General features: G+C 55.0%; 1 protein-coding gene across 2 annotated transcripts in view; it reads left to right on the top strand.

Annotated features, from left to right (window-relative positions):
• The window catches only part of ZC3H3 (zinc finger CCCH-type containing 3), an 82,588-nt gene that overhangs the window by 52,182 nt on the left and 3,691 nt on the right, over window positions 1-26,715 (top strand). The window contains exons 5-9 of one of the 2 annotated variants that reach the window (XM_081266889.1): window positions 5,672-5,823; window positions 10,971-11,013; window positions 11,088-11,183; window positions 11,345-11,414; window positions 13,778-13,909. In XM_081266889.1, the coding sequence (XP_081123015.1) occupies window positions 5,672-5,823; window positions 10,971-11,013; window positions 11,088-11,183; window positions 11,345-11,414; window positions 13,778-13,909 (493 nt within the window). Of the gene's footprint in view, window positions 1-5,671; window positions 5,824-10,970; window positions 11,014-11,087; window positions 11,247-11,344; window positions 11,415-13,777; window positions 13,910-26,715 lie in introns of both variants that reach the window. The other variant, XM_081266888.1, reaches the window with a different exon arrangement.

The raw sequence follows: 26,715 nt of genomic DNA, 5'->3' as shown, positions 1-26,715 counted from the left end.
TCTGCAGTGTCGGCCGAGGTTGCTTGGCAGCCGTGCAGTTGGGCAGAAGCCTGGACTGATGAGGGCTTTGCATGGTCGGCCCCCAGGCAGAGCCAGGCTGAGATTCTGGGGGTTGGGGGTGAGTTTGTGAGGGAGGGGAGTGATCCAGGGTGAGAGTTGGGCAGGGGAGGGGGACCAGCAAGGCATTTCTATCTTCTTAACAGGTAAGACTCGAGGGTGATGGATGACAGCAGGATCCAGAGTAGGGCTGGGAGAAGCCAAGTCCTGGGTGGGGGCTCCTCACTGAGGGGGCTGACAGGATGCCTGTCTCAGTTTTCTTCCCAGCGTCCAGTTTTCCTTTGCCCACGGCACTACATGTGGCCTTGTGTGCAGGAAGGAAATCCAGCCCCTGTCCCTGTGGTGCCACAGGTCTCTCCCATCCACTCCCCTCCCTGGCCTGGCCCCAGTGCTGAATGACCCTGGTTCCTACATCTGGGCCTTGGGGCCAGATGAGGGGTTGGTTCTTGAGAGGCCCACTTTCTAGGGCCCAGCCCTATTCTTGGAGGATCTGTGCCCACCTGATCTCCAGTGTTTGTTTAAAGTGCTATTGAATCTGGTCAGCGTGGGACACAGCATCCAAGTTTGAAAGTTGCCTGGCTGTGGCCTGTGCCTCCCGGGTCCACCTTATTGTACCTGCCTGCAGTCTCCTAGAGGCCCTCTTGGCCCCTTTACCACCTGTACCTGAATCAGCCACTGACCCCCCACCCCATCCTAGTAGGCTGGTCTCTAGGAGAGGGGTCTGTTCTTTCTCTCGTCAGTCCCGAGGCTGGATCGCATGCACAGAGAAGGCACGGGGCCGAGAGGCTGTTGCGTAGGCTCTTGAGATGCAGAGGGGCCAGACTCCCTGGAGGGCTGACTTTTGCAGGGGGGCAGGTGGAAGCCTTCAGGAGGAGCTGCTGTTCATCAAGTGAGTGTCCACCAAGCCTCAGGCTGCTGCTGCTAGTGTGCGGGAGCCACCCCTGGGGTGCATGTGTGCATGCATGGGCGTATACTGCTGGAGCGTGTGGAGGCTGTTTGCTCGTCTGGTGGGCACTCCCATGCCCTGCCCAAGAGGCCGCCAGTCTGGTCTCAGGCCAGCATGCTTGCATGTCAGTGTCCAAGAGGTGCGAGTCTTAGGTAAGTCCCTGCCTCAGCCACACAGGGAGCCCTGGCATCTTGTGTTGGAGGCTATGCTGACCCTCCCCAGTGGCGCCCTCAGGGAGGGCAGAGCATGGTGTCCAGTGTTGGCCCTTAAACCCAAGTGTGGGTTGGAGCGTGTGAGAGCCCAGCAAGTGGGCACTCCGGGGCCTGCGCTCAGGGACCCAGCAGATACATCGGGGATGCACTGAGATGACTTCTGGGCTAAGTAGAACTTAATGGCCTCAAGGACAGCCTCCCTCTGTCCTGCCCAGACCCCTCAGAAGTAAGAGCCAGGCTCAGCTGCCCCTCTGTCCTGAACAGCCTCTTTCCTGGAAGTTGCCAGTGCTTCTGAGGAGTGGACGCAGTCTTTCTGCAGACCTAGCTTTGTGGCGTGCGTGCCTGTGTGTCTTTCTCCCCCCACCACCACTTTTCATCTGAAATGTTATCTCCCCCCACCCTGTCCGTCCTTTGTGCCCCCCCAGGGGGAGAGGGGAGGCCCGGCCTCACCCCGGTGTAGTCAAGGTTATGGTGATAAATCCTGGGGCATTGTCACTTCTATTCGGAGTAAATTGGCTGGCCGCTTTCGGGCTGAAGGAAAGATAATTTGCTGTAGTATTTCAAATGGATTAGAAATGGATTTGAAGGGAAAGTTCATGCCTCCCATTACAAAGGCGAGGAAGAAGACTATCTTAAGGCACTGTTCCCTCCCTGGCCTTCATTATCCACGCTTAATACCTTTCCTATTTTCCAGCGTTAATGAAATTTCCTGGCGGCATGGGCCTGCCGGACGGATGGGAGAAGCCTTTAGATCTGCGGCTCCGTTGCAGAAAAGGAATTACAGAGCGGTGCCGTGAGGGCAGGCACTCGCTGGGTCCTTGGCCCCGCTATTATCTCATTAATTCTATCCCCTCTTCTCTGTACAGTTCGTTTCTAAAGGCTGTCCTCTCCATTAGGGTGACAATTTACTGGAGTGCTGTGACACCCATGGCAGTGAAAAGCTACAAGGCCCCACCCTGCACCCTGCCTTGCAGATTCAAAAGCCAGTAGGGTTGATGGAGAGGTGTGCGAAGGGGCGGAGGGCGAGCCCATGCAGCCCTTCCTGACCTCAGGCCTCCCCAGGGGCTGCCCACATCAGCTTCCTAAGTGCGAGTGCTCCATGCAAGGCTCCTGGGCTTCTGGGAGAGCTGAGCAGTGGGCAGCCCTGTCCCCATCCCCTGGAGGCCTGAGCTCCACTGCTGCTCCCAGACCTGGGTCCACAGGCATGTTGATCCTCGGCTGGGGATTGCCACCCCTCTGGTCTGCCCACATGGGTCCACGGATGTCCTGTAGCTACATTCAAAATCCAGGGAGTGGATTTTAGGAGGGAACAGAGGGGGACAGATGGGTTGCTCATGATTGTCTTTAAGAATAAAGCATATGGAATGACCAAGAACTTGGCTCTGGACAGAAGGTGGAAAGCTGTCCTCTACAAAGCTGATCCTCCACCTACCACCACCTGGCCCAGGCCCCTCGCTGGCTCCCAGCTTCCTCAAGGTGGGCCCTCTGTAGGCCTCATGGGCAGAGACTCATGTTACCAGGGAAACCCCTCCCTGTCCTGCTGGCGAGGCAGGGACCCTGTGGCTTCGTCACATTGCTTTTAGTGCCGGGCTCTGCCTATGCAGCTGCCCTTAGGGAGGGGCAGGTGGAGAACAGGTCCAGCACCTGCCCCAGGACACCTCTGGAGAGAGGCCTGGCGGGGACCTCAGTTGGGACACATTTCTACAGGTGAATTCTCACAGGGCTGGGCCTTGGATAGCGGTTGGGCACAGGGCTGGCTGCCTCCTGTCCCTCATGTTTTCTGGTGGCCAGGGACAAACAGCCATGCTTGGGAGAAGGCGGTGATTGGAAGGGTTGTTGTGAGGGCAGGACCTGCCTGGATCCCAGGTCAGGGCCCAAGAGGCAGAGATGTGGCTGGCCTGGTGGGGAGGGGAAAAAATGGTATACCTAGGGACTCTGGGCAGTGAGACAGTTAGGGATTCTGGGTAGTGAGGGCCAGGGCAGTCCTAGGGGCCTGCCAGACCCCTGAGCTCAGTTTTGGACTCAGGATTTGGGATCAACATAGACATCACTCATGTGGCACCCACCTTTGAGCCTCCAGAACCAGCAGGGCTCTGGTATGGGAGAAGACCTCTCGTGTTGTAGCCGCCACTCCTCGTGCCTCAGCCCCTCGTGCAAGCCCAGGGTATAGGGCCGGTGCCCATGGGGTTCCGAAGTCTGATGGGAACCTGGAGCTTGGGGTCTGGCCCACTTTACCCTGTCCTGGAAGGGCACAGGGGTCCAGCAGGTGCTTCTCTCCTGCCCAGACAGAACCCTGGGGGAACCACAGGAGCATGTGATGGGTGCCCTTTGGCTGGACTCTTTCCCTCTAAGACCAGTGTTCGTAAACTTGAATTTTAATTAAGGGAAACTGGGTCAAGTGCCTTCCGCGGCCTGCCTGCCTGTTTGTACTTACACTGCAGCTTTGGCCCCCAGAGTGCTCGCTCACTTCGCTCACATTATCTCACTAATGGGGCCACAGAGGCCACCAGCTAGTGAGAGTTACCCCAGCTTGCAGATTGAGAGACCAAGGTCCATAGAGACAGTGGTGCTGAGCTCAGGGGACAGCAGTAGTCTGAGAACAGGGCTGCTGCACCCCTCAGCACCCACATTTCTGAGTGGCTTCCCATGGGTGGCAGGGTGAGCTGTGTGCGAGTGCTGTGACCAGGCCATCTACAACTCACCTGTCCAGCCAAGCAAGTGAGCCCCACCTGCTGTTCCTCAGCAGCCCCAGTCTGAGATCACTCCTCCTTGGCCTGGATGACTGGGGAAGGGTCTCCTACAACTGCAGAGCCAGGCACTCCCCACGGGGAGCATTTTTCATAGCTTGCTTCCCTCAGGAACTGGGCTGTGGGCTGCAGGACAGTGAGGGCCGGTGGGAAGGGCATAGCCCTGCACATTCCTGGGTTGACTGACCTTCCCTCCCACTTGAGCTGTCCCCTTGACTGCTCCCTGAGCTGATGTGAAGGCTGCCTTGGACTCTGTTGATAGATAGCTGTGCCCGTGGTTGGGTGCGGTGGCCCACACAGGAGGATAGAAAGTTTGAGGCCAGCCTTAGCAACTTAGCGAGGCCCTCAGCAACTTAGAATATGTCTCAAAAAAGGGGGGTCTGGGGATGTAGCTCAGTGGTTAAAAAAAAAAAAATACAACTGTGCCCATGGCCCAGGCTTGCCACAGGGTGCCACATAACCAGTCGATGGTCATGTTGTGTCCCAAGCAGAGCCTGAGCACATATAGAATCTGGGCTTGATTTGTGGAAACACCTCACTTTTGAAATGCTTCCTGAGTCAACTGGTCTCTGTGCCAGGCCCCTGGGCTCACCTGGCTGCTGGGCACTGAGTCTTCTCCTCGGGGAGAGCCTGCTCCTGTCACAGCTGGGCAGAGGCTGCTGGGCTGATGGGCAGCTGCAGAAGCCTTCTCTCAGAGTGGCGTCATCACAGCCTTTCCCTCTCTGGGTCTGCGCTCTGGTTTCCCTTGGGGAATGCGGGGCGTCTGGCAGGATGGGGCTAGGAAGGGAGTAGGGCGGCCACTGGGACTGGAGGTCCTTCTAGCCCACATCTCTCCTCCTGGCCTGCGCTCCGCTCATCCTGTGGCTGCTCCGGGACTCTTGAGCCCGTGGCCTCCAGGGAACTCTTTCCCCAGATGGCTGACCTGATTGGGTCTGCCAGCTGCCCCACAGGCCCTAGTGCAGGGCTCTCTCAGGGAGAGGGACAAGGAAGGGAAGGACAAGTGGCACTCCTACTGACCCTGTGACCTCTGGGGCAGGTCTGAGAAAGGGGGCCACCAGCCTTGGCAGAGACTTCAGTAATGCCTTCTACAGGTGACAAGTGACCAGGCCAGTCCCTGCATCCCATCAAGATGTAGGTACCGCCGGGCGAGGTGGCGCACTCCTGTAATCCCAGTGGCTTGGGAGACTGAGGCAGGAGGATCGCGAGTTCAAAGCCAGCCTCAGCAAAAATGAGGTGCTAAGCAACTCAGCGAGACCCAGTCTCTAAATAAAATACAACATAGGGCTGGGGATGAGGCTCAGTGGTCGAGTGCCCCTGGGTTCAATCCCTGGTACAAAAAAAAAAAAAGATGATGTCGGTACCCTGGCAACTGTCCTCCCTGAAGTTTGAGGGCCAGCCCAGGCTAACTGTATCCAAGGGAAGGGCCTTCCCCATCGCCCCGAGGGGACCCCCAGGTTCCCAGCCAGGTTGGGCAACACCACCTTCTGTTACTTCTTGTCAGAATTCCCTGCTGCCACAAAAGCACCCCTGCAAAGGGGCAGGGGACAGAGGCCTGGTGGCTGGACTCCTGGCCCAGGACTGCCCTGACTGCAGGGTGTCCCAGGCAGCAAGTGCTCTAGGCTGGCCTGGCTTCCCTGACCTTGGCATTAACCACCAAAGCTCCAAGCCTTCCTGGGTCCCATCTGATGGGCATTTTGCTGTCTCTGCAGGTCCCTGGTGCTGAACCGCCTGCGTCCTACTGTGACCGGGGGCGGGAAAGCCCCACCTGGGTCCCCTCGGTGGGGCAAAGGCTACCGCTGCATTGGAGGAGTGATGTACAAGGTGTCTGCCAACAAGCTGTCTAAGACCTCCAGCCGGCCAGGTGATGGGGGCAGCAGGGCCCTCTTGGGCACTGGGGAGCATGTGATGGGGTACTGCAGGCCAGCTTGTCTGTGAAGGCCTCGCCCGGCTCCAGCCGCCTCCCTCAGGCCTGGAGCTCATGGTGCTTCCCAGGGGAGCACAGCCCAGCTGGACGAGCTCTCCTCTTGTATGTGTGCCAGCCTTGGTAGGCCAATGGGACAGCATGGCAGGGAGGGCGCCGGGAGGCTGCAGCCATGCCGTCCCCTGGGAAGGCCAGCGCCTGCCTCTCGCTTGGCCGAGCAGCCTCTGGTTTTCCATGAGCTTTGCTCATGGACAGAAGATAAGCCAGGTGTAGGGAGCATGCCTGGGCGGGCGAGCACCTGGGGCCTCATGCTTCTTTGCCAACTGTCACAGGTCCAAACCTCCCTGCCCAGGAGACGGGCACGAAAAAGGAAGTGCTCTGGACATGATCATTGCATAAATTAGCTAGAGGAATGTTTGGGTTTCAGTTTTACCTCCTCGTCCATCAAAAAAAGGATTATAGGCCAGCCTTGGGACCCAACAGCCCCACCTACCCACCAGAGGGGCTGGGGGAAGAAGAGGCTTGTCCCAGGAGGAAGTGGGGTGCCCAAGGCAGCGTCTGCAGCGGGCAAGGCAGATATAAGGGAGCCTTCCTCCCAGAAGCTGGCCCCTCTGGCTGCTCCCACCCGACTGTGTTCCCAGGGCCTGTCTCCAGGGCCCAGTGGCTTCCAAGCTGCCGGTTTTCTAGCCAGGATGTACTGGGGAGGTGGTTCCTGACAGTGGCATTTGGGCTGGGAAGAGCCAGGTAAATTCTCCAGAGGGCTTGGCTCTGCTCTGCCCCTGGGCCTATTCTCTTCTCTCCGCGCCTGTGGTCTCACCTCTGCCTCACTCTTCCAGTGTTCAGTGACCAGGTCTTCTGACCACCAAGGGGATGCTGCCTTGGGTTGGGGTACAGGTCCTCTCATCACCCTGAGTGCCCACTCTGGTCACTTCTGACCCCAGAGCCATGCCTGCTGAAGGAGTGACCACTGCCTACTGGCAGCAGCATTTCTGGCCCTGCTGCAGTCTCTGTGCCCGGACCCTGCCATGTAGCCATTGCCAGACCAGAACATTCACACCAGGGCTCAGTGGTTCCTCTGGACTCTCCTCAGGGTCCTGACCTCAGGCCCTTGCACCATCCTGTGGCTGGGTCCTGCTGCCCACATGTGCTGCACTGGGTATGACTGTGGGGTGGGGCTGTACCCACTGTCCTGACTCCTCACCTTCCCTCATGGCCACAGAAGATGGCTGGGAGAGATCTGAAGGCCAGCAGGGGAGTGGTAGGTTTGGACCTGGTCTCTTTATAGATGCGGTGTCCTTTACTGAAGCCAGGCTGCTGCCCTGAGGCTGGTGGAGCTTGGGGAGGGAGGGCTGGGCTGTCACTGCTCACTGGGAAGCTGCCTCCTGCTCCCGGGACCCCCGGGCCAAATGCTGAGCTCGCAGAATCCACCTTCCCACTTGCACATGTGGTAGAGCCCTGGTGGCCACAGAGCTGCTGACATCACCAGGCTGTGGACAGTCTGTCCCGGGCACCCTTGCCCACTGGCCTCCGCTCTGGCTTGGCACTCTTCTGTCCTGGCAGCCGCCCAGAGCCTGCCACTGTGGAGCCCAGCTGTATGAGGGAGCATCAGGAGAGAGCAGGGCAGGTCCCAGGGCCTCCTCCCTGCAGGCTGCAGGTGGTGGGGTTGGGGGGTCATGGCCTACCACCAAGCAGGGCTGTAATTGTTCATGTCCTGCAGACCAGCCTTGGCAGCCACTGGGGGCAGTCCTGGGCTTGGCCTTCCCTCCTGGGGAAGGGGTGTGGGGCAAACGGGCAGAGGCGGCCTGACAAAGCTACACCCTTCCAAGGAGGTAGTAGACAGGGAAGTAGCGGGCGAACGGGGCAGCTCCAGCTGCTTGGACCCCTGCATGGCCACCACTTCACTGTGAGGAGGAAGGTGGATGGTCCCCAGCTGTGGGCTGCTGCTGACTGGCCCACTTAGATGAGTTATAATTAAAGAAATAAATTTCCTCCCCTGGTGTCAGCGAAACTTTGACTTCAACAAGAAAATGTAGCCCTCCTTGGAGGGAGAGGGATTCCTTCTCCCCTCTCAGCTGCCCTTTTGGGTCCACAAGAATAGTCAGCATCTGCTCCTGGTTGCCCTGGGTTGCTTTAGCTAATCCCCTCCCTCCCAGGCCCACCTTCCACCCAAAGGGCACAACCTTTAGACCCCTTCCCACATACTTTGGCCTGGAACCTGTATCCTCAGCTGACTGGTTTATACTGGGGCCACCAAGAGCCTGGCCGTCTCTGCAGTGGGGTACAAATGCCAAGTCTGTCGGTAGAGCTGCTGGGCTCAGGCTCGGCTCACGCTGGATGCAGGGCTGGCTCTGGGATTGTTCTGAGCTCCCAGACCTGTGGGTCAAGTGAGGCAGAAGCGGGTTGTGGTCCCCATCTGGTTGCTGACTACCTATCGCATGTTCTGGGCAAGTGGGCTTTCTGTGGCTCCTCATCTGTGCCCTTCTCACTCCTCCTAGGTGCCACGAGGTCATAGAAGGGCACATGAGGGAGGCCCTGCCAACTGCTGCCCCCAGAGTCAGAGCTGCTGGGTCACTGAGGCCCTGCCCCCTTGCTGCCTGTCCCTGGGGCGCCCTCTGCTGTTTTGGTCTTCTTCCCAGGCCTGCCAGGTGCTCTCAGCTGAGCAGGCCCCGGCTTGGGTAGCTCCTCCTCTGACTTCCTGGGAATGGACAGGCCAGCCTGGCAGTGGGCCTGGGGATGGCATGTGAGCTCGTCCCTGTGCTCCCCAGGCTGTGCAGGGCTAGTGAGAGCCAGGGGTACTGAGGACCTGGTGCCCAGTGGTTCCCTTGGAGGGCCCATGGGCAGGAGGCAGGAAGCAGATGGGGGCACCAGGCATGGGTGGTGCTGGAGGGAGCCAGTGTCTATTTGGGGAAGCACCAGGAAAGTGAAGTTCTCTAGAATGTGCAGCAGAGGCAGCACCTCGCGCTCCCGAGGTCGGGGCTCGCCTGAGTTTTCTGCACCTCCAGTTGCCTGTTTTAAGCTACTTCTGCTTTATGTGCATTTTTAACACTGCAGCATTTGGAAAGGTGCCTCCCGTTCTTGTCAAAACTCCCACCATGAGCCCCACACTGGCGTGCTTTTAAGAGCAGAAAGTGGAAAGGGGAAAAAAAACTGCCCCCCTCAGGTCCTGACAGGCAGCACGTGACACCACTGTGTCCCTGACTGGGAGCAGATGGCGCCAGTGTCACCAGCAGCCTGGGTGACAGCCCAGGAAACAAGAGCTCATTGACAGGCTATCAAATTGCACATCATTCACTGTGAAGGTTGGCAGGTGCAAGGGTGCGTCTGTGCCACCTGGACAGGCATCCACTGCCACCCTATGGACAGGTGTCCCCAGCTGGGAACATAGGCCATCCTGGGCATCCCCACCCCACCCCACCCCTGCACCCCTTTGTCTTTGTTGATTCCCGCCCCCCATCCCCTCATCCCTCCTTGTGCCCTCATCCCCCTACCCCCAGGCATCATTTCCAGCCCCGACTCGCCCAGCCGTCGGGCTTGGGCCACCCTGCAGCAGAACTCCTCCTTCCCACTGGGGATCTTGCCGCTTAACCCTGGAGATGCCCTTTCTGAACTTAGGGATGCCGAGGCTGAGGGTAGGAGATCCACTGGTCTGAGGGGCCCACAGAGTTCCAGCAGTGCAGTGCCAGGTCTTCCCTCAGGGTCTCCTGCAACTCAGAGCAGCAGGCAGCCTTCGCCTGGTGGGCACAGTCTGTGCTTGACCTGCTCCCGTCGTCTCTGGAGGGCCAGAGTGTGACAGCACCACCCAACATGGCCCAGGGAACTCCAAGGGCTGAGCAACTAACTCCTGGATGCCAAGGAAGGAGGGTCTGAGGTCCCAGCCAGTGGGGTGTGAAGGAGTTGAGGTTTGGAGAGGCCATGGGTCATGCCAGAACCTGGAGAGAGGGGCCACACTGGAGATGGGCTCACAGATGCCCTGGGGGAGGGGAGCTCTGAAGCATCGTCCCGAGACCTGCACTGGCAGTCTGCCGTGAGAGCAGGGACTAGCTGAGTGAGTCTAGGCACCCTGGAACATCCCTTTTAAAAACCCCAGATGGTTTTGTCATCACCTCAGGCCCTCAGAATTTCTGCATGATGTCACTTCTGCCTCTTAGCACCGTATTCATTTCAGCAGCTGCCCTGTAGGAAACGGGATCTGGTCTGGGAAGGGTCATGTGCGTATTTGAGGAACCCAGGAAAACAGTCTGAGTAGGCCCTGCCCTGCCTGGGCCTCCCCGCAATCCTGGGACTGGCCTGTGCCTTTAAAAGGCAGGCCCCTCCTTTTGCAGGCCCCCTTCCTCACTGACCGCTGTCCCCCATGTTGGTCCCTTTAATTCTAAGGGGACCCCAATTCATGTCACTGCTATCCTCACACCATATTAATGATCTCAGAAAAGCTCAGCCCATCTGATCTTCAGTCTCATCTTCATGCTTGGGATTTTAGGGACTATCTGGAAAGGTACCTCCAAAATTGCAAGTGATAAGCCACACTTGCACCTGGGCCAGACCCCTGAGGTGAGGCTCCCACCAAACCATCTACATTTCCAAAGACAGGCCACATGTGGTCCACATTCACTGCCTTGTCTAAGCAAACCCCTCCCGGTCCTACTCTGGGGCTCTGGCAGGAGGAGGTGCCCCCACCAGTGTCAAAGCCTTGAAAGAGCCTCAGCCTGAGGACCTGCCCCATGAGATGCCTGGCTGCCAGGGTGGGCTTGTAGGTGGGCGGAAGCCAGCTGGTGGGATAGCCCATCCAGCCTCAGATGTGGCTTGGGAAACCCAGCTGGCTGCAGGCTACTCACTTATCCCTGAGCAGTCCAGTCCCCTGTAGGGGGCTGCCTGGCATGCCAGCTCTGAGGGCGCCAACAGGAGCCCTGCCTGGCCCCAACCATGATGCTGTGTCCCTAGAGGGCGGGGCTGTGGGCAGCCTTCTGCAGGAGGCAGCAGTGCCGGAGCTCAGGGCTGAGGACCCTGAGGGGGTATTGGCCAGGTGGATCAGTGGAAAGAGGGTGGGCTGGGCTGCGGCCTGATAGGACCCTCTCCTCTCCCTGCTACAGGCCGAATGGATCCTACCAGCAGCTGTAGCCGCTCCCATGCCAGGTGCGTCCCTCGGGGGCTGGGCAGGTGGGGCTCACTGCTCATCCTTGGGCTCATGAATCTCTCGCTGTCCACAGCCGAGCGATCCAGCGCAGCTTGGCCATCATCCGCCAGGCGAGGCAGAAGAGAGAGAAGAGGAAGGAGTACTGCATGTACTACAACCGTTTTGGCAGGTGCAACCATGGCGAGCGCTGCCCCTACATCCATGACCCTGAGAAGGTGGCCGTGTGCACCAGGTGCCCACCTGGCTTCGCCCCGGGCGAGGGAGTCTGTGTGGGGTCTTGCCTCCATCCCTGCCAGCCTTCTCCAACTCCCCTGTCCTATGCTACCACAGGTTTGTCCGGGGAACATGCAAGAAGACAGATGGGACCTGTCCCTTTTCCCACCATGTGTCCAAAGAGAAGGTAAGTGCTATTGCTTGTCCCCTGAGCTTTGGCCAGCAGCCCTGCCCCTGTGGGCCCTTCATCCCCATGTGTGGGCGGTGCCATGGCTGCCTTTTAGCTGAAGTAGCTAACTGGGGACTTTGGGGGGGGTCCCACGCACCACACATAGGGGTCAGTCTTCCCTGTCCCTCCAGCACCCAGCCTTGCCAGATGTGTAGGCCCCCCAGTGATGCCAGGCTCCTTTCCATCACCGCCTCATGCACAGGAGAAGGCGGCCCTGTGCGTGCCCCTGGAGTACAGGACCAAGACCTCACCTGCCTCCTCAGGCCTGGATTTGGCTAGTAGTGGGCATTTTGAGAGTTCTTCTGGAGGCTGCAGGTTCCCCTAGGCAGAGGTGGGGACAGGAGAGCTGCCACAGGGAACTGGGAAGGGACCACCTATAGGGCGGCCACGTCTGGAAGGGTTCGGGTGTTCTGGCCTGCATGACTCCATAGACTTATTCAAGCCAGGGAGGGTCCCCTACCTGGGGGATTGAGAGTGCTGAGGTCTGTGATTCATGTTGGCTAAAGCTCCCAGAGCCTCGGGCAGGAGGCCAGGAGGCCTTGCCCCATGACGAGGCCTGACCACAGGCCCTGGGAACCCAGCCTGGCCATGAGCGTAGGGAAGGGCTGGGTGTGGGGCTGCAGCTGAAGGAGGCGTGTGGGCAAGGCCCACTGCTGCTCCGACAGCTTTTCCCCTTGAGGAGCTTGGAGAGAATCAGCATTTTTCTCCCTAATCGCGCTTCGAAACTCTGTCGTGAGCAATTTGGAAATTCACGTCGAGTTTCGGGTTCATTAAGCGCCAGCTCCAAAGCCGGTGCACACTCCACGCTGTCTAATGTGTGGGCCCGCACCAGCGCCCTGAATTAATGTTATTGTTATTTGTGTGGACGTGGTAGGGTGCAAACAAGGTTAATTGAAATGAGAACGCAGTTTCCTCTTGGTAACGGCCCCACTCTGACAGCCAGGAGGAGCTCCGTTTGGTGTAAGAGTTGGCTTTATTATCCCTTTTTATTAGAGCTAATTTGGGCTCTATATCAAAAACCACATTAAGGGAATTGTCTGTAGCCGCACCACCACCAGCCCCAAACAGGGCCCCCAGCCCCTCTCCCCTCTGCGGCTGCAGTTAAAAGACAATTAAAAACAAACTCTTGCTCAGTAAATCACCCTTTGTTTCTTTGATTTCTCCCTCCTTCCCCCTTAGCTCCAGGGCTGCTGCCTGGGCCTTTTCTTCCCTTCTTGGCCCTCAGACAGGTTCCTGCCCCTACCTTATATTTCACCCTAGAAAAGTGACATTTTACAGCTTCTGGGTGCCCCAGAACCATGGAGGGCTCCCCAAGCCCACTGCCGGCCTCAGTGCTGAGCAACGTGGGCAAGCCAGGACTCTCAGTGTGGGCAAGGAGGTGACTCCCTGGGGGTGAGAGTGGGGGTCTGACCCAGGGCCTCAGGAGGGGGTCCCAGGGAAGTCCTGCTGAGGCCTTCGGGTAGGCTCCATACTGGACCAGGCCAAGTGACACCACTGCACTCCCCCAGATGTCCCAGGAAGGAGCTGGTGTCCGGCCCACAAGGGGAACAGGGAGTCTCCTGGAAGTTTTAGAAACATCCCCTGCTTCCTTCCCTGGGTGACCCCACCCAGCTCCTGTTCACGAAGGCCTCAGTTTTCCCCCTGGGAGAGGGGTGGACTGCACTTCTTACCTCTCCCAACCCAGATGGTGATAACAAGCAGCAGCCCTGGCCAGAGGTCAGGGGGAGCCTGCGGCTCTGTGCTGGGGAAGGAAGAGGGAAAGTCAGGCTGGGCTCATAAACCTCTATGCAGCCTGCCAGGGCCATCCATGCTGCCTATACTGGGCCCTCAGATCTCCCCTGAGCCCCTCCTGCTGCCAGGCTTCAGTGCCACCCTGTGGTCAGGGCCAGACCAAGCCTGCTCCAAGACACGTGTCAGGTGGCTAGAGAATCTCCAGCTTGATGCCTGGCCCCAAGGCTCTCCTGTGTGAACACTGGCCCCGTGGCCTGTGACTCCCGGGCATCCAGGCCACGGTTAGTGGCTGGAAGTCCAGACTGCCGTCTTGCCCTGGACATTGAGGGATTTGGGGGATAGTATACCTGCCCCAAGACCCCTCAGGCTGACAGAGTGAGGGTAGATGTGCTTCTGGGTCACCTAGGAAGGGGGGTCTGACTGTGAGCAAGCAGCTCCCTTGCCCAGCAGGATGCATCCACTTCACCCCTGTGGGGGCCACAGTGGGACCCTGGACAGGGCCTCTGCGTCCTTGTGCTGCTGCCTGTAGAGCGGCTGTGGTTGCTAGGACGTGGGTCGCTGGCCCTCACCGTCTGCCCTCCCTCCCGCAGATGCCTGTGTGCTCCTACTTTCTGAAGGGGATCTGCAGCAACAGTGACTGCCCCTACAGCCACGTGTACGTGTCTCGGAAGGCCGAGGTCTGCAGCGACTTCCTCAAAGGTTACTGCCCGCTGGGTGCCAAGGTGAGGCCCGCAGGCAGGCATGGGCAGCCTCCCACAGCCCTGACCTTACGTCTCCCTCACAGGAGACTCTGGCCCAGTGACTCGCCAGGGGCTTGTGCAGTGTGAGCTGAGGGAAAGCGAGGCCAGATTACCCAGGTCCCCCAGGGCAGCAGGGTGTACAGTGGGTTCACCCCACTGCATGGTGGGCCAGGGATGCAATGGCTGGGGAGGCAAAACCCCTGAGAGACTGCTGTGGGGTGAAGGGGACATTGAAGGTCAGGGTTGGAAGAGCTGTGGGTAGGTATGGAGCCGTGGCCATCTTAGGGTGGCAGGTATTGGCAGCCCACACCCTAAGAGGGCTGGGCAGAGCCGAGGGGTTGTCCAGAGGGGCAGGTGAGCCTAGGGTGAGCTGAGGCTGGACCTACTGGAAGTAGGTGGGCAGTGCCAGGTGGGCAGTTAGTGAACTGCTCTCAGGGGACTGGCTTGTCTTGTCCCAGCCCCTCACAATTGCCTGTCTGGCTGCCAGGGCAGCTCAGTCTCGCCTGTGGCCGAGCACCTGTGGGGAACTTCCTTGGCCGAGCAAGTGGGGCCTTCCCCTCATTCACTAGGATCCTTCCTGATTCAGGGGGCTGGCCAGAGGTCCCTGCAGGCCTGACCCAGTGGGACCCTTTTCCCCAGCCTCCCACAAGACCTGGGCCAGGGGCCATAGAGAGAACTCTTCAGTCCCTGGCACCCTGAGAGCATCTGTGTTGCACAACCCAGGGGCCTTATGGCAAGGCCCACTGCTGTCCCTTCTAGCTACAAAGCCTGGGAACATGGTCCTGTGGTGGGCCTGCAGATTGGAGGGAGGACCCCCAATGACGGTGAGGTCACCAGGCACCAGGGTTGTGTGGGTGCTGGGCCACGCCCCCCCAAGAGCTGGAAAGGCCCAGGTGGCACGCACAGGAGCACCTCCCTCACTGGCTGCACTTGAGAGGACCCACATAGGAGCTCACCAACACCTGCCCGGCCTCCCTAGAGGTCTGACATCCGCTTCCAGGGAGGACCTGAGACAGTGGGTCCCTGGAGCCAGCCCCGACTCCTGCTGCTGCACTGCCTGCTCACAATATGAGCCCTAACGTGGAGCTGGGGGTCACCTTGGTGGGCACCTGGGCACTGGGCAGGGAAACCCTCCAGGCCCTAGTCCAGGTAGGGGGGCAGGACCCATGGAGGCAACAGACAATTATTGTAAAATATTCCAATTTAAATGAAAGTATCAAAGCGATATTTAAGTTCTGCTTCTATTAGTGGAAGTGCTTACTGTGTACGTTTCTGCGCGTCAGGCTGCGTCCTGCCACATGATGGATAGCAGCTTGTGATTACATAGGGGAAAGCGCTGAGCAGGCCAGATCCAGCAGCAGGGAGGCAGCAGCCTGGACCTGGAAGGGTTAATTTTATTCTCTAAATAATAGGAAAAATGCTGAGTCGTCACCTTGCGCCTGGAGTGCGAGTCCTCAGTGGGCCCCAGAGAGCTTGCGATATTCCACTGAATCAAGTGGAATTGTTAACCTTGCTTCATGAAGCCATGCTTGTTAAAGAGGTGCACTTCCTTCTCTCCTGAATAATTCAGGCTGGGAGTAAATCTATGCTCCTTCCCTTTTCCCAGGCCCAGAAGTCAGCTTCCTCCAGACAGACAGTCCCAGGCCAGCTGTCCCCACCCTCCTGGGCTTTAGGACAGATTGGTGAGCCAGTTGTCTTGCATGCCTCTCACCCTGGGGGTCTGACATGACCTCTGCCTAGAGCAGGGAGTGGCAGGTGTGGGCTGTGTTCCCTTTGCCTCCTGGCAGTAGTCACAGGGGCTAGCCTTGACCGCTGGATAGATATGAGGCCAGCGAGGCTCTCTGCCTATCTCCTCCTGGTTTTGCACATTATGTGGGAATCTTGAAGCCCTTGATGTTTCCTTTCCTCCCACCACCGTGAGCGGGTGCCCTGCATGGAAGAGCACCCTCGTCTGCCTCTCCGTTATTCTGTGCGTCTGCATGCACTTTTAACTTACCGCTCCCTTGCTCCCGCTTGGCTGCCCGAGGCCTTTGCTGCTGTCTCCTGTTCCACGTGCAGCCCCGGAGTGTCTAGAGCTCTTCCCTCATTTCTGGTCTCACAGAAAGCTCCAGCTCTGGAATGGCCACTTGCCCAAGAGTCCTGGTTCCTTTGGGGCTTGTTTAAAATGGGTGTTCAGGTGTTGGATGTGGCAGAGCGCCCTGTCGCCAGCCCCGTACGCAGAGCTGGGGATGCAGGTGTGCGTGTGGGCAGCTGTCCTTCTCGGGGTGTGTGTGTGTGTTCTGCTCAGCCTGCTTCGCCATGGCCTGGCAAGTGCTGGGCTTCAGCTCCCGTAGTCTGCCCACTCTGGTGCTCCTGGAACCCCGCCCTTACCCTTCTGCTCTAAGCAGAGGTCACATCAGCTCCTCCAAGGGCCACTCAGAGTACCTGCTGTTCTGATGCAGTGGTCCCATCGCCACACATCACCCTCGCCTGGTGTCCTCTGTTCAGTCAAAAATCCTTATTTTTTCTGTGGGGCGTAGACCTGGCGTGGTGTCGACCTGGCGTGGTGTTCTTGGCTTGCAGGCTGTGGGTCTGTGCAGGGCCTGCCCCACCCACGCTCTCCGAGAGCCTCTGCCTCTGCTTCTGCTGGCTTCACTGGCCATGGCAAGCAAGGCAGTGTGGCGACAGGGCCTGCCGCCCTCCAGGGCTGTTTCCTTTTTGTAAATTAGAAGGCCATTGTGGTAAGGGGCCACACCCCTGCATGCTCACTGGGGTTAGTTAGTTGTTAATTGGCAAGTCAGCGGGGATCATGCTCAGTGCTCCTCTTCCCCCCAAACTACTTCTCCACCTGTTTGTGATTTCCCCTCTGATTGTGGTGACCCTAAAAGAATATAATAAAGTACTTTTTTTTTTCGAGATGGAATTTACATACCATGTAATTCACACATTTAAGTGTAGAAACCCAGGGCCCCCAGAGCCAGGAGGAGGCAGGAGCTGCTCTGGGGGGCGCCAGGTGTGGGAGGCAGCCCTGGTGGCCAGCTGAGTGAGGCCATCAGTGCTGGGCTGGCCAGCTGGCACAGGAGAGCAGGTGGGGCAGGCAGCCCATGCCTGCAGAAGGTCTCTGCACAGTGTGGTGCAGCCATCACTGCTATCAGATGTTTCCAGAACTTTCTCATCACTCCACGCAGCAACACTGTGAAATGTTAAGAAGTAACTCTCCTTTCCTCTTCACCCACAACCCCTGGCACCCTGTCCAAGGCATTTCCCATGAATGGCATCGCACCGTGTTTGTGACTTCTTCCACTGGCATCGTCTCTTCAAGGTCCATCCGCATGGTGGTGGGTGTCAGCTTCACTCCGTCTCAGGGCTCAAGGGCATTCTATCCCGTGTGTGCACAGGTTCTGCTCATCTGTGCACACACGGTGGTTCTACCTTTGGGCTTCCGTGATAATGCCACAGTGATATAGGCACACATCCATCTGCCTTCACGAGCCTTGGTGTGTACCCAGGAGTGGAGTTGCTGGACCATGTGGGGATCCTGTTTAGCTTATTGAGAAACCACCCAGTTACATTCTGTGTGGCTGAACCCTTTCCCATCCCATACCAGCAGTGCATGAGGGTTTACTTTCTCCATGTCCGCCTGCGTCTTGTTGAATTGGTAACAATTTTCCTGAAATTTTTAGAGGGTGTATATACGTATGTATACACACACACACACACACACACCACACGTATGTATGATCATGTCATCTGCAGTCAGAGGTGATTTTGTATTCTCTGTTTCATTCAAAAGCCTTTTCTTACTTTTCCCTGCCTAATTGCTCTGGCTAGGACTTCCAGTACTGTGTCAGGTGGAAGTGGTGACAGTGGGCACCCTTGTCCTGTTCTTCATCTTGGAAGAGTGTTCATGTTTCGCCATTGAGTATGATGGTAGCACTGGGCTTTCCATGTATGGCATTTATCATGCTGAGGACTTTCCCTTCTACCACTAGTTTGTTGGGTGTTTTTTATTACCGAAGGGTGTGGAATTTTGTCAATCCTTATTTTCTACATCAGTTGAGATGATCTTGAGGGGGGGCTTTTTCTTCATTCTATTAAGTCCGTCAGTTAATGACATTGACCACATTGAATCATAATCAGTCACAATCAACATATCGATGTTTGTATGTCAAACCATCCTTGCATTCTGAAACCAGATCCCATGCAGTCATGACATACAATCCTTTTAACATATTGGAGAATTTGGTTTACAATTATTTTGTTCAGGATTTTCTCATTAATATTCATGAATGGATATTGGTCTGTGGTTTTCTTTTTCTCTTTTTCTTTTTCTTTTTCTTTTTTTCTTTTTTTTTTTTTTACTATTTTGCACCATTTTTTTAATTGATTTTTTAAAATAAATAACAGCGGAATGCATTACAACTCATATTACACACATAGAGGACAATTTTTCATACCTCTGGTTGTATATGAAGTATGTTCATACCAATTCATGTCCTCATACGTGTACTTTGGATAATGATGTCCATCACATTCCACTATCACTACTAACCCCCTGCCCTCTCTGCACTCTACCTTCTCCCCCCATCTCCCCCCATCCTTCTCCCCTATCTAGCCCGTGATATTCTTATACTGTCTTTCTCTGGCTTTGATATGAGGATAATGCTGGCCTTGCAGAATGAGTTAGTAAATATTCCCTCCTCTTAAATTTTTGGGAAGAATTTGAGGAGAATTGGTGCTCATTCACCAGTGAGGCCTTCTGCTCTCAGGTTTTCATTCTTGGGAGGTTCTTGATTACTGATTGAATCTCTTTAACTATATAAAGGTTAATTCAGACTTATTTGAGTCAGTTTTGGTATAGATTGTGTATTTCTATAAATTTGTCCATTTCATCTAAATTATCAAATTTTTAAATTATTTCCCAGTTATTGTTTTGATGTCTTTCAGGTCTGTAGTGATCACAGTTTCAGGGCTGGGTATATAGCTCAGTTGGTAAAGTGCTTGCCTTTACCAACTAAAGTTCAATCCCCAGCATCACCGAAAAAAAAAAAAAATTCTTTCCTGGTACTGGAAAGAGGTGACTTTAATGTTTTCATTAAAGTTTTTTTGCAAGAGATTTCAAGAGACTTGTCAACTTCATTGATCTTTTCAAAGAACCAGCTCTTCATTTCACTGATTTTTTTCCATTTGTTTTTTCTTTTGATTTCATTGCTTTCTGCTCTTACTGTGTTTCTGACTGCTTTGGGTCTGTTTTGCTCTTTTTCCCTTGTAGCTTTCTTGAGATGGGATCTTGATAATTAATTTGAAGTTGTTCCCTTTTTTTTTAAGTTTTCTTTCTTTTTAAATTTTTTTTTTAAGCTGTAGATGGACACAGTATCTTTATTTATTTATTTGTTTGTTTTATGTGCTGCTGAGGATCAAACCCAGGGTCTCACACCTGCGAGGCAAGTGCTCTGCCACTGAGTGCAGCCCCAGCACCAGCCCTGGGGTTTTCTTTCCCAGATACTAATACAACCACTCCTGATTTCTTTGGAAAAAGTCTGTGTGATACATCTTTTTTCCATCTTTTTATTTTCACTTTACCAATGTATTATGTTTGAAGTAACCATTCTTTTTTTAATTTTTTTTTATTTTAACTAGTTATACATGACAGCAGGATGCATTCATGCACTTTGATATATCATACATAGATGGGATATAATTTCTCATTTTTCTGAGTGTACATGTTGCAAAATCATATTGGTCAAGCAGTCACATATACACATACAGTAATCATGTCTGTTTCATTCTCTCTCTCCTGTCCCCACTTCCCCTCCCATGCCCCCCATCTCTTCCCTCTACCTAATCTAAGGTAACGCTGTTCTTCCCTAGTGCCTGCCCCTGCCCGCCTTACTGTGAGTTAGCATCTGCACATTAGAGAAAACACTTGGCCTTTGGTTTTGTGGGATTGGCTTATTTCGCTTAGCTTGATATTCTCCAACTCCAACTATTTACTGGCAAATGCCATCCAATCATTTTTATAGACAGCAAATAGTTGTCACATTATTAAATCCACTATGCACTTGTTATCTTTTAATTAGTGTATTTATGCGATTTACACTTAGTGTAGTTTTGATCTATCAAGGCTTAAGTCTGTCGTTGGTTTGGTTGTTGTTTTGTTCTTTCTGGTTTTTGGTTTCTTGGTTTTGTCTTGTTCCTGCCTTCTGTGGATTACTTTTTAGAATTGTATTTTCATTTATCTATAATATTTTTAGTATATGTCTTTATATAGTTTTCTTAATGGTTTTCCTAGGTGTTTTATATTCATAACTAATCAAAGCCTACTGGTATTGGCATTTTATCAGTTTGAATCAAGTGTGGGAAGCGTTATGTCCCTTTAGCCTTCTCCATGTGTAGTTGTCCTAAGTGTTTTCTCCACGTACATTTAGAACCACATTAGACACGATTATAATTCTCACTTCCACCACAAACATGATTTAGAAAACTTGAGAAAGAAAATCCACTGTGTCTGTCCATATTTTTGTTTATCCTCTTCTTTATTCCTTCCTGCTGTTCAAGGGCTTTTTTTCACTATTATCTTTCTGTTTAGAGGACTTCTATATTCATTTTTTTCCTTTTTTTTTTTAACTGGAGATGGAGTCTTGCTGAGTTGTCTAGGTCAGCCTCTAATTGGTGGGCTCCAGTGATCTTCCCGCTTCAGCCTCTGAAGTAGATGGAATTAGAGGTGTTACCACCACCTGTACCTGACCCTTACTTTTCATGGTAGATCAACTGATGACCAATTATTTAACTTTTCTTTCATCTGAGAATGTTTTGATTTCCCCTTTCTTCCTCGGGGTGGGGGCATATCTCCAAATGTAAGATTCTTGGTTGACAGTTCTTTCAGTTTGAAAAATGTCATGCTTCCTACTTCTGTCCTCCGTGATGTCTGATAACCTCACTACTGTTTGAACATTTTTCCACTCCGGCTTCCTGCCGTCAGCTCTCAGGCTCCTGTATGTGTCCCCTTTCCTATGGACAGGCCTGGATCTTTGTCCCCTCCCTGAGGCCCTCTTTCCCTGCTCTGCTTATGGCCAGATGTCTCTGCACACTGGCCGTGGTCTCGCCTGCATGGCTATCTTGGCCTGCGGGATGCCTTGGCACAGACCAGGAACACTGCACACCCTGGTCCTCGATGCTGCTAACCTCCCAGTCTCCTCTGTCCACCACACCCTGGGGCCACACCTGGCTCTGCCCCTCTCAGAGCTCTGGCCTCCCACCTCTGCCTCCTGTTCCCCCCACTGGCAGATCTCGCACCTCTTCTGCCCTCCTCGTAAGCCCTCCCCAGACCTCTCACCACACACAGCTGCCCTCCAGCGTGCTCTGTCCCAGCTGACCTGCCCACTCCAGCTCATGCTGCTCCCCAGTGAGCACCCCTCCCACAGCCTCAGCCCCTGTGCTCCTCCCTCCGGGGCCTCTCAGCCCTGTCCTGAAGTGGGCGGTTCCCTCCCCATGCTCGCTCATTTGGGGCTACTGATGGCTTCTAGACCAGGTCCCTCCTGTAGCCCTACTTCCTCCTCATCCTCTGCTGTCCCCATCTGCTGCGCCCATCCTTGGGCAGAGACCCGTTGCTGTGGAGCTTCTTCCTCCCGTGGCCTCAGTGCCTTAGGATGAATACAGGGCCCACCCAACGACACCAGGCCTCACCTTCCGCCCACTCTGGCCTCACTGGGTACCTCTGGTGACTTGTACTGCCCCACTTCAGCACAAAGCTCATGGTCACTTATTGTGTTTAATGAACATTTACTTTGGAATCATTTTAGATTTACCAAAAACATGCAGAGCCTCCAGGGAGCTCCCGCCTCCCATCCTGATGACACCCTCCGTGACCACAGCTAGCATCCAGACTCCGGAGCCCGCAGGGGCACAGCCCTGCCAGCCTCTGCCAGCCTCCCTCAAGGCTGCACGGACAGGGTTTCCTTGCTCCCTGATGCCCATTTCTGTCCCAGGGTGCAGCACGGTGTGTAGTCACCCGCGTCAGGGTGAACCAGGGAGCAGATGAGGGAGGCCTTGACTTGGCCAGGCCAGCAAGAGTGGGGTGAGGGTCTGGAACATCTTCTTTGGACAGTGGGAAGGAGGCTGGTGTGTCCACTGTGAACAGGGTCCACCAACAGTTCATCTGTGGAGATGGTGCTGGCCATGGCTTAGGGCCTGTGTCAAGCACTGGGTGATGTGGAGGGGCAGTGGCCCTGGACTTCTCTGGTGTGGGGGTTGCTGTGGACAGGCCATTGGACACAGTCACCCAGAGATAAGTATGCCGAGCAGACCCACCTGGTCCCTGCAGGCCATCTGCCAGCACAGCCACCCCCCATGGCTGCCCTGGCCTAGAGTGGCAGCCAGTGAGGAAGGGCCCCTCTGCCCGCCATGTGCAAGGCCTCACTGTCGGATATGTGCTCCGTGGGGTGGAACACAGCCTGACACCACTGTGGGATTTCCTTGAAGGCCCCTGATGACCTTCCTCAGTATCCTGAGGTGGGTGAAGAAGCCGGGTGACTAGTGAATTGCTTGAACGTGGCTTTGGCTTCGCAGGCCTCTGACCTGACGCTCAGGTACCACGCCTGGGGCTGTACCAGGCCTGCACCCAGGGGCCAGCCACAGCCCCTCAGCACAGCAGGACCTGCCTCCAGCCGCCCTCGGGGTGGCCCAGCCTCCTTCCCTCGTGGCCACTGAGAGCACTGGCCAGTGTTGTGCCTGTCGGTCTGCATTTCTGACCTGAGGTGAGGCCGGCCCTCTTCCCGGGAGCCCTCATACCTCTCTTGGGGGCTTTCTGGTGAGGGGTGGGCATCTTCAGGAGGGTTGCGAGTGTAAGATATGGATGTCACTGAAGTATAAACGGGTACTCGGTTTCTGTAGCCACACCATGGCGTGCATCTTCTTCCAGTGTGTGGTGTGGTTTTTTGTCTCTTTGTGGTATGATTTAAAGAACAAAAGTTCCTAACTTTAATGGATGTAGCTTTATCAGTCTTTTCCTTTGCAGTTTGTACCCTTAGTATCTTGTACAAGAAAACCTTCTGTACGCCAACGCATGCTAAATTGCCTCTGTCTTTAGGACTAGGATCTTATTTTTTGAGATACTGGGAATTGAACCCAGGGCCTCTCTACACTAGGCAAGCTTATGTCCCGCGCCACACCCCAGGGCAGGGCTGGGACTTGGAATCCTCTGGAACTGGGTTTGGCCGGGATGCAAGGCAGAACCCAGCCGCACTTGGCACAGCGCCCTGCTGCAGGCAGTTGTGCTCCCAGCAGTCCCCGTGCCAGCCTGCCAGTCCAGCCCTTGCCTGAGTGCAGGGTGCCTCCAGCTCCCTTCTCCTCACGGCTGGCTGTGCCTGAGCCAGTACCACACTTAAGTTATCCGAGCTTCGTGACTCAGTGGTGGAGTGCTTGACTAGCATGTGCAAGGCCCTGGGTTCTATCCCCAGGAATGCAAAAAATCAAAAATAATTCATAATAAAGCAAGTTCCTTCACCTCACTGATTTCCTTTAGGGAGGTTTTCATGGTTTTTACCTTTTATTCTTCCAAACATGTATTTTAACCTCTTTTTTTTTTTTTTTTTTTTTTTTTTTTTGCGGTGCTAGAGATTGAGCCCAGGGTCTCACACATGCTAGGCAAAAGAATGTTTTAGATCCGCTTTATTAAGTTTAAAAAAAAATACTTTGGCCAAGTGTGTAGCACACGCCTATAATCCCAGTGACTCGGAAGGCTGAGGCAGGAGGATCTCAAATTCAAGGCCAGCCTGGGCAACTTTGAGACCCTGTCTCAAACTAAAAATAACAAGTCTGGTGCAGTTCCCCGGGGTTCAAAAATGAAACACAGAAAGGCCCCTTTGGGGTTCTAACAGGCGTCGTTTGGACCCTGTGGTGGAGATGGTGATAGCTGCTGCTGCCTATGCCACAGTGAGCCTTGTGGACAGGAGGGTGGCACCCGTCCTCCCTGTGCAGGCCTCTCTTGGATGTCTAGAGTTCTTGTTTTCTGATAGGTGTACCTCTGGCATGTTGTTTTGTGGGGGGGGTTGGTACTCTGGGGGTTGAATAGGGCTTCACAGATGCTAAGTGAGTGCTCTGTCACTGAGCTCAATCCCTTTTTATTTTATTTTGAGACAAGTTCTCACTAAGTTGCGGAGGCTGACCCTGAACATGGGATCCTCCTGCCTCAGCCTCCTTAGTAACTGGGATGACAAGCTGGGCTGCAATGCCCAGCTTCTTATTTCTTTTTCTTTTTTTTAATATTTATTTTTCAGTTGTAGTTGTACACAGTACCTTTATTTTTATTTATTTATTTCTATGTGGTGCTGAGGATCGAACCCAGGACCTCACACATGCTGGGCGAGTGCTCTACCACTGAGCCACAGCCACAGCCCGTATTCTTTTGAGTCCAAATGCATTTTCTTGCCTGGTGCACTGGCTCGGATCCAGGACATGTGGATTGGTGGCCATGGGGTTTCTGGCCTTTCCCATTGACAGTGATGCTTTATGGAAGGCTGTCTAGAGTATGCTAAGGAGTCCCCTTCCACCACTAATTAGCTAAGTGTTCCTTTTTTCAACTTTGAATCAAGGCTGAATTTTATTAAGTACTGTTTTCCTATTTACTGAGGTGTTCATATGACTCTGCCCTTTGAGCCTGTAACGTACTATTAATCTCTGTTTTTTGATTTTTCTTTTTCTTTTTGTCACTCTGTTTTGGTGCACTGACTTTCTGGTGTCAAACCAGCCTTGCATTCCACCTGATCCCGGGAGATCAGTGTCTCCGTATGTTACAGACCATCTCTGGCTTGGGGAGGCGGGGTGCTCTGGCACCCTTTTTGTAAGACTGCCCCAAGTGGACTTTTATCATATGGTCCTGGTCAGGTTTTGGTTTCAAGACTTTTCTGGCCTCATAAGCAAACAGTTTTTTTTCTGTTTTCCCATTCTATGAGTCAGTTTATGAAAGATCACAATTATGTGCCTCATAAATATGTTACAACTCTGGGATATAGCTTCCTTTGCTTCTCAACTACTGATGGAGATTCTGCTATGGTTGTAAGAAGACGCAGGTTTGAGTGTTCTTCCTATTGGTCTGTCTGGAGCTGGATGTGCCCGTCTGTCCCCCGAGGTGCTGGCCTGCGGTCTGTCCTCCTGCTCCCCGCTTCTCGTCTCACCTGACATGCCCCTGGCCATCAGGGTTTCCCAGGAGCAGCCTGGTGCAGCCTGGGTCTGATTTCTGCCCAGGTCTGCTGCCTCCCTGTAACGTCACACCTGTGTGTGAGGCTCTGGTTACCCCGCTGGGTGCCGAGTGTCATCAGCCCCGCACCCCTAGTTGGATTAATCATTCAATGATAGTTTCCCTACTGCAGGTCTTGCAAGCTGGGGGGGTGGGGCGGTGGTCAGCTGGCTGTGCTTGCCCTTGCCCTTGTGCTCCTAGGGACTCTTCCTCCTTGTACCTTCTCCTCCTGGCTCTGGTGGCCTGGGGAATGTCTTTACCCTCCACCTTAGAGTTCTGGTTGTCTTCAGAGCAGCACTGTCCGGTGGCAACTCGTGAGCCCCATGGGTAGTTTGAGCTGGAGGGTGCAGCTCCATGGCAGGGGCTTGCCCAGCATGAGCAAGGCCCCGGGTTCATCCCTAGCAACAAATAAATAAGTGAAAAAAGGAAAATAATAGGTGAGATATACTTTATTAAGCACGGTATATCACAACGTGTAACTAAGGAAAAAATTGCAAATTTGGTATTTTACCTTCGTGTTTTTCTGTTGAGTCTAAACTCCGAAGTCTGGCCTCCACACAGGCTGGGTCTCAGGCCCAGAGCCACCTTGTGGAGCTGGACCCACTCTGTCCAGCACCCCGTCCACTCCTGCGCCTCTGTCATCTGCTGTGGAGCCCTGGTGAGTCCCTAAGGCACTTGCTGGCCAGCACGAGCAAGCACCTCTGCTCACAGGGCCTGGGCTCATGTGCGTCCTGCCTCTTCCTGCCTGCCTGGGCTCTGGCTGTGCTGTCCCCTTCTCCTCTGCCTGCCACACTGCACTGAGTTTCAGGGCCCTGTGTCACCGGCCAGGCCCAGCACAGAGGGGACTCTGTGGGGAAGAGTGAGTGAATTGGGAGCTCTTGCCCAAGCCTGCCCTCTCTGTGGCGGGTGGGTGGCCACGGGGCAAGATGGGCATGGGGCAGGGGCAAGGCGTCTGCCTGGCCAGCCCGCTCACTGCAGCCGGCCCCTCATGCTCCACACGCTGTCCCCCATTAGGCCCTCAATTCTGGGCGCTGGAAGCAGGGCCAGGCTGGTTCTGTGGGGCCTGAGATGAAAAGCCTCAAGGTGGGATCTGCGCTGGGGCCCTGGCCTGGTGTTGAGTTGGACTCGGTGGGCTCTGTAGGTTCTGTAGGTTCTGTGGGATCTAAGTTCAAGGTGGAGCGGCCTGTCACCAATCTAGGGGAGACACAGTAGGGGTGCTGCAGGCCAGGTGGACTGTGGCTCCCTCCTCCAAGTTGTGCCTATCTGAGCCAGCTGCAGCAGGGTGGGGGGACACAGTGGGGAGACCTTGTCCCTAATAAAACCTTGGACTCAGGTGGGAGGTAGGAGTAAGGGGCCAGGAAGGAAGGCCCTGAGTGCCCATCCCCATCCTGGGGCCGCTCAGTAGGGTGCAGCCAAGGCTTCTCGCCTCCCTGTGGCCTGGTGATAGAGCCGAGGCCCAGTGGCTGCCTGGAGCACCTGCCTGCTGGCGCCCCTTCTCCTCTGGGTATAATTAGCCCCACGACAGGTGCTGTGGATCGAGTGCCCAACCCAGCCCTGACCCAGTGCTGCCCGG

This window comes from Spermophilus citellus (genome assembly GCF_964194105.1).
Source record: "Spermophilus citellus genome assembly, chromosome: 14".
Taxonomy (NCBI): Eukaryota; Metazoa; Chordata; class Mammalia; order Rodentia; family Sciuridae; genus Spermophilus; species Spermophilus citellus.
This window is presented reverse-complemented; position numbering and strand designations above follow the sequence as displayed.